This window comes from Aphis gossypii, chromosome X (genome assembly GCF_020184175.1).
Source record: "Aphis gossypii isolate Hap1 chromosome X, ASM2018417v2, whole genome shotgun sequence".
NCBI lineage: Eukaryota > Metazoa > Arthropoda > Insecta > Hemiptera > Aphididae > Aphis > Aphis gossypii.
The window spans coordinates 10,757,418-10,764,945 of record NC_065533.1 but is presented as its reverse complement, the minus strand read 5'-3'; the positions used below and the strand labels follow the sequence as shown (position 1 = coordinate 10,764,945).

Here is a 7,528-nt window from a genome sequence, read left to right as displayed (position 1 = left end):
TTGCATATGATTTTTATTCCAGAATTAATGACTAATGGCACATACCATATTATTAATTATTATCTTATGCGCACGACGTCTGAATTGTAAATTACAAATTTTTAATCCCTCCCGAAAAATATTCATGGTTGCGTCACTAAAAGTCATTATATTATTACAAGCCATTAAGGCTTTAAATAAAACAAACATTTCAAACGTCCTAATTATCAATTAAAGATGTGAAAAAAATCGCATTAATCTATAATAGTATCTAATATAGTAATAATATGTATGCCTACGTTACGTTACTCAATTATTTTTTTTTCGGTTTCGTCAGCTCGTACAACGATAACACGCGCTCTGTTATCTCCGCGATAAAATAATTTCAACGGCGGTGGACGCCGGTGGTGCAGTAGTAGCAGGATGATGACCTGGTGTTGGTGGAGGAGGAAGTGGACTTTGTGTACTTCTTAGTACTTAACATCTAACCATACAACACCGACAGATGATTGTTATATTCAGTCTGCCTCTGTGTTATTATATTGTGCTATGATAGTACAGCGGACTTTGGAATCGTAGGTACCCACAACTAACGCGGTGTTTGTGCATTTCGTTTTTGTGATTGTATTATTATTTTTATTTGATTTTCGAACTGTGTAAGGACGATCGTCGATGGTGTACAAAAACGGTATACGTGCACATTATAAATCATATTAGTGATTTTTATTGTTACCTTTTGATTTATAACGACGGAACCTCCGCGCCGCCACTGTAATCATCATCGTTTTGAACCCAAAATCGACATTGTTTACTCCCTTTATCGTGGTCGCCCGCCACTGTTCTGTTTGGTTAGTTGCGTTTTCGGGAAATAGATATTAGAAGTTTTTGATGTTTCTCTGCTACAACGCCCTGAACGCAATCATATTTTAAACCACCGTGGTCAAGAAGCTCTTTCTACACCCGAGTTATCTGTAATGGCATGACTGCACATGTATTGTTGGTTTGGGAAAATTTACTTTAACTGGTAAGTGTAACATTATTGTACCGATAAGTTGTAGACTTAACCCAATCCAACAAATCACTAGAATGGGTTATTATCAAACAATACAAATGTTGTTTATGATCAATTAAAATGTGGATTTCTTATGACTAGAGACTCGACTATTTGTTAACTAATACATTTTTTCTGTTCAAATTGACACTTGATAACGCTAACCGGCAGAATTTCTTATGTGTTGACCGATAGAATACTATCGGTTAGTCTTAACCGACACTTCACCGGTCATTGTAAGAATTGTCCTAAGTCTAAAATGACTCTTCGTATTATTCATATAGTTAAAATGTATAGAAATTATCATATTTTTTTATTGCGCTATTTAGTCAGATTGTAAATATTCTTTGAAATAAATGAAAATATTTTAGTACAAATAAATTGTTCCTACTGTATTACTAATAGTTAAATAAATAATTATAGTATAGTAATACAAATTTATCATAAAATATACTTGGTAAATCTAGTACGCTGCCTCTCCTTAGAATTCTTTTCTTGTATGCTATAATTTACACATGTCCATTACATATTAATTATATTGACTTTCTCAATTATACACATTACATTTAACATCTACTGAATGGTAACTACTTTTTATAATTGTTAATAGTTGTATGGGTTGATAATTATAAAAAGAAAAAAAAGTTAACTTAACGAATTAAATTTCTAATCGACTTGTATTTATCAGATATATTTTATTCTAAAGTTAGTTTTATTTTAATAGAATTTAATCTAATAATATATCATGTTATTTAATAATTAGGTATATATATGTATAGGTATAAACAACTTTTTTTAAAATTATTTATGCCTTCACAAAGTTTTATAGAAAAATGATTAATCTGATTAGTGTTCATTATTTTTAAGAACACAAACATATATATATATTAAATAATTTATAATGTTACTATACAAAAGGTTAATTATTTTGTTTATGCATAAATATTAAGTATGTATGAATTGTGTTAACAGTAATACCTACTCATATTAATAGATACAAGGGATGTGGTTTAATTTCAGTTTAAAATAATAATTTTTTCTGTCAACATTGTTTCATATACTATATCAATATATCATACAATAATATCGAATAACAAAACAATATACTCATACTAATATTGTAATATATTGTAAAATGTATATTTTAATTATTCAATTGTACTAGGTTACTAATCAATTTATATTTAACCTAAATTTGTATTCAAATTGTGAACTTACAGGCCCTCAGATAAATTTTGGTCAATAAGGCAAAGAATATGAATATGAATATTGAACTTTTAGATGTTAAATATATTATACAATAATTGCATTTATAGCTGAAGTTCATAAATAATTAATTTAAATAAAAAAATAATACCTATGCTTTTCACTAAAATAATTGAATAAATTGCATTTATTTTTCAGATTTGGATTTCAACAGCCATACAAATATGAATTAACTGACCAAAAACAATACTATGATTTTCCTTTTTATTTTATTTCAAACTTTATTTGTTTAGTAGTCAGTAAAAAATAATTTCAATATGGCTGCACACTGTTTCGATCCCAACAATAAAGCCAGGTATATTTATAATATATAATATAATTTTTTTTGCTTAAAATTTACATTGATTTTTTTTTTAGTTGGTATTTTGGCCAAATGTCACGTATTGAAGCTTCTGATTTATTAATGGGCGAACGAGAATGTGGGACATTTTTAATTAGAGATAGTCTCAGTATTCAAGGAGACTATGTTTTATGTGTGAGGTATGTAATTTATAAATTATTTTAGGATAATAGGATATGTCTAATACTATTTTGAAATACTTTTTGTCACATTGGCCGAATTTGTATTTTTGCAATTTTCACCCAGTGCATGTGTCACTTTTCTAAAATAACATAATAAATTGCTCCTATATGATCATATGTTCAAACTGCATATAAATACATATTTTAAAACATGCCTTTAATCATGTTAAATAATAAATTAGTTAACATTCAGCAACGTATAAGAAATTATAAATTATTTACTTAAAAAATGTATTTGACGCCAAATAGCATCAAATGCGTTGTTGAATGATTCTCACAATGTCATTTGGTGTCAGTACTCGGTCAACCTGTTAAAATATGATAAACTTTTAAGTTAATGATTTTTGACAGTAAATATTTTTAAATTTAAATAGAACATAAAATAAAATTGCAGTCATATGCATTCAAGATTTATAAAATTATGTTTTTCATCATTAAAACACTAATATATATAAATATTTCTTTATATAAAACCAGTATCTTTTTTTTTTTTTTTACAGTATGCATTTGGTAAATATAATTAAAATTACAAATATTGGTTTAATGTAACCATTAAATTTGGTGAAATTCATTTAAAACAAAAATAATCAAATTTTTCTAGTTTTAAGAAGTGAAAAGATTTTAATTAATCATGTTTAATTATGTAGATATTATAATCAGATATAATTAATATAAATACAATAATTTATTGGTACTTTTATTAAACTAAGATAACAACTGTTTCTTTACTATAATTTTTTTAATTACTAATTTATTGATGTTACAGGGAAGATAGCAAAGTTAGTCATTATATTATCAATAAAATACAAGAAAATAATGAAACAAAATATCGAATTGGTGATCAGATGTTTGCTGATTTGCCTAGTTTATTAGCATTTTATAAATTACATTATCTTGATACCACTCCTCTTTTGAAACCTGCTGTTAAGCCGATAGAAAAAGTTGTTGCTAAATATGACTTTGTTGGAAATGTAAGATTCTATTTCAATTATTTAATATACATTATACATACAATATTAAAATTTATTATTTATTTTTTTATTTTCTTTAGGATCAAGACGATTTACCATTTAGAAAAGGAGACATTTTGACAATTCTTGTAAAAGATGAAGAACAATGGTGGACAGCTAAGAATATAATGGGTCAAATGGGTTCAATTCCAGTTCCATACGTACAAAAAGTTAGCTATTTTATTTTTTAAATATATTATATTCAATAATAGATTTCTAAATAGTATATTATTATAAATGTGCAATTTAAAATTTCTTTAATTTACTATTAGAAAGTATTATTTAATACAGTCATAGATATCCGGTATGGGTAGTATAATAAGTATCATAACGCTAAATTTTAGTTAAATTACATTGATAGTATGATTTATCAATATTAATAACATTATTTAATTGAAATATAATATATAATATATAAACATTTATGATAAAAAATGTATCTTAATTCTATGTTTAAATTTTATTTTAGTATGATGGAAATCCACCATTACCAATAAAAGACAATAATCAAATTCCTGGATCTAATAATGAGTCAACCTTAAGGAGGTCTAGTCTTCAAGTAAGTTAATTGAATTGTTTGATAAAATATTGTTTATTAACTTTTTTTTTTAAATTAAACTAATAGTTATTATATTCATTTTTTTTTTTTTTGTTTAATTAAAGTTGAATTGTGCACTTAGTTAAAATATTTAATTATATGGGTAAAGGTTCTTTAACAAATATTATGTACAGTATGTTAATTATGTTTAACAAAGCTTTTTGCAGCATCTTGGTTGTAGATATACTTTTAATATACATCTAACTGATGCTATGTAAAGTTCATAATATTATAATAATATAATTAATATATTGTATCATTCTGTTCAATTTTGACAAAAGTGTAGTTTATGAATCTATGTGATATATTTTTTTTTAATTATTATTATTTAGTGTTTATACAAAAGTAAATTATTTATTTATTAACTTTTTTTTTATATATATTTATAGAAAAAATTGCCTGCTCTAGCTAGAGTTAAACAAGTTCGAGTACCAAACGCCTATGACAAGACAGCATTAAAACTTGAAATTGGAGATATAATCAAAGTAACAAAAACTAATATTAACGGTCAATGGGAAGGAGAACTAAATGGTAAAACTGGACATTTTCCATTTACTCATGTCGAATTTGTGGATTCTGAAATGAATGATTGTATAAGTGACAGTTAACTTTTACATTTTTTTTTTTTATATATATATAGCTTCTTAGTTTTCTTAGTTATTATTTAATTATTTTTAAAATAAGTCTTGCTAATGGCAACTAACTAGATAGGTTAATATAGATATATTTTATTATAATGAATCATTGTATGTTAATTCATTAAGATAGAGTTTTATCTACTTAATTGAAAGAAAACATGTATTAGACAACTTTATAATGTTCAGAGATATTGAACTAATATGTAAAATATACCTAATTGCATAAATTGTTAAATAAAGCAATAGCAAATGAAACATATCAAAATCAAATTTTATTAATATGAATCAAAGAAATATTTATCCATAAATTAAGGCCAGTAAAACTGAATAACTTTTGATTTTGAACTATTAGTCTTTGTTTAAAAAATAACCGATCAATAACTAGATAGACAATATAAACAACCAATTAGTTAATTAATGACTAACAAAATAAAAGTTTAACTTGAGACCAACAAGTAAATTTAATAAATAGTTATTATTATGGTATTTACTGATGAAAATATATTTTACATTTATTCTATAAATATTCTATATCTATATGCCATAAATCTCAAATGTCGATTTTTAAAATTAAAGTAGATTTATATTAATCATAAGACATATATAATATTATAATAACATGACTTTTGACCAAAAATACTGAAACTATTGACATAGTGATTATTTCAGTATAAACTGTTTATATAATAACTTTATTTTTTTTCATTTGTTAAAAAGTTTATTTTTTTAACATTTAAATTTATGACAGGTCATTTAAAATGATATAAATATAAAATAATGCTTAAATCTTTGTTGCAAATTCTAAATGTTTATATTAGTGTTGTTTGTTAAGCACTATGGTTTTGAGAAATTATCAATTATTGCGTTTTCTCACAATGTTCACTTATTTTGTTTTATCAATACTTGTAAAAATAACCTGTGTTGTAGGATAAATGTTTTTCAATGATAAAAATGCTATAAAAAATACTATACATCCTTAGGTATTGATTCTGTTAGATCAGTTTGTTAAGGTTTGATGCCATTTAATAACTAAAATCTTGAAATAAATGTAAAAATTGAAGTTTCTATTTTGTCTATAGCATAATATTTAATTACATGATTCAAAAAAGGTATTAAGTGTAATATATATTTATATATGTATTAGTAGTTCTGCATTAAAGCTTACTAATCTGATTAACTTTTTAACATAAATGTATAAATTTATGCCTCAAAATGTTTATAAAAGTTAACTAGCAACATTTTAATTATTTACTATTGTATTGGAATTTGTATTTTTGGCGATTGTAATTATTATTATTATTTTTATACATACACTTATATATATTACCCTTGGAATTGTTGGCTATTAGCTTTTTTTTTATTATATATACCTTAACTCACATCAATTTACATTTTTTTATATGTATACATGGTTTACAATAATTTATCTAGTTTTGAGTTGTTATAGATGATAATCAGCTGTTGTGTGTTGTCTGGGATTGAGGGCTTCCAACAGAATACTGAAAATCTCTCTCTTTGTCTGATTGTAATTATTATAGATAAACAAAAATTTACCATTTTTTTTTTTTAATTTGTTGTAAATAAAAATGTAAAACCAACAACCTAGACTGTTATATAAGAGAATAATATATCTGTTCTTATATTTCTCCTTTATTCTTAAATTTTTTCAAGGTATAGTTAAAAGTGAAAATGTACCTATTGCAAGTATTCTAACCTAACACTAGGTTTGTCTGACTTATAATAATGTTTAATACTTTAATATTATTATATTAGGTAATTAAAATATTGTGTGACTTGAATTTTGTCATTTGAATTCTTTTTATGCATTAGTGATTTTTGATTGACTGATGATAAAAATAAAAATAAATGGCATTATTTATAATTGAAAAAGAATTCAATTATCTGTGTTTCTTCACTAACTCAAATAATGATAAAAATGAAGATTATACTAAATCCTTTAGTAATTGTGTACAATTCAGTGGTTTTTAAACATTTATCAATAGTAGTAAGTGTTATAACACTTAAGTAATATTTAATAAGTAGGGCCCAGATTTATATACAATTGCATGTTTTTTCTAAATAGTCAAAAAAAAAATAGCTAGGTAAGCTAAAAGTTTGAATTATAGTTAATAGATCCAAAATATAAAATTTTATTTAACATAATTTTGCATATTTTGTTATTTTTGGACATGTACTGCATATTTCCGTATTTTAATATTTGTATTGCATATACGCAGTTTTTAAATGCATAATATGTAATACCTATTTTGCTTATTTTAATTAAAATAACATATTTATAGTCCATGTAATTTGACGAAGTTATTTTCTTATTTTATCTGAAATCTTTCGGGACAAGTAGTAATCTATTATTGAGTAGGTTTTCGTGAATCATACATTTGTCATGTTTATTGTGATCCGAGTGTGTGTAATTTTCGTTCGATTTAAGTTATATTTTATATTTATA

General features: G+C 24.2%; 1 protein-coding gene across 1 annotated transcript; it reads left to right on the top strand.

Moving 5' to 3' along the window:
- The first annotated feature begins 407 nt into the window (after positions 1 to 407).
- On the top strand, positions 408 to 6,712 carry LOC114128960 (adapter molecule Crk). The gene is made up of 7 exons (XM_027993576.2): positions 408 to 1,003; positions 2,435 to 2,591; positions 2,654 to 2,776; positions 3,585 to 3,789; positions 3,870 to 3,998; positions 4,298 to 4,387; positions 4,816 to 6,712. The coding sequence occupies exons 2-7, from the start codon at positions 2,554 to 2,556 to the stop codon at positions 5,032 to 5,034; spliced, it is 804 nt and encodes a 267-aa protein (XP_027849377.1). The 5' UTR covers positions 408 to 1,003; positions 2,435 to 2,553; the 3' UTR covers positions 5,035 to 6,712.
- The last annotated feature ends 816 nt before the right edge of the window (positions 6,713 to 7,528 follow it).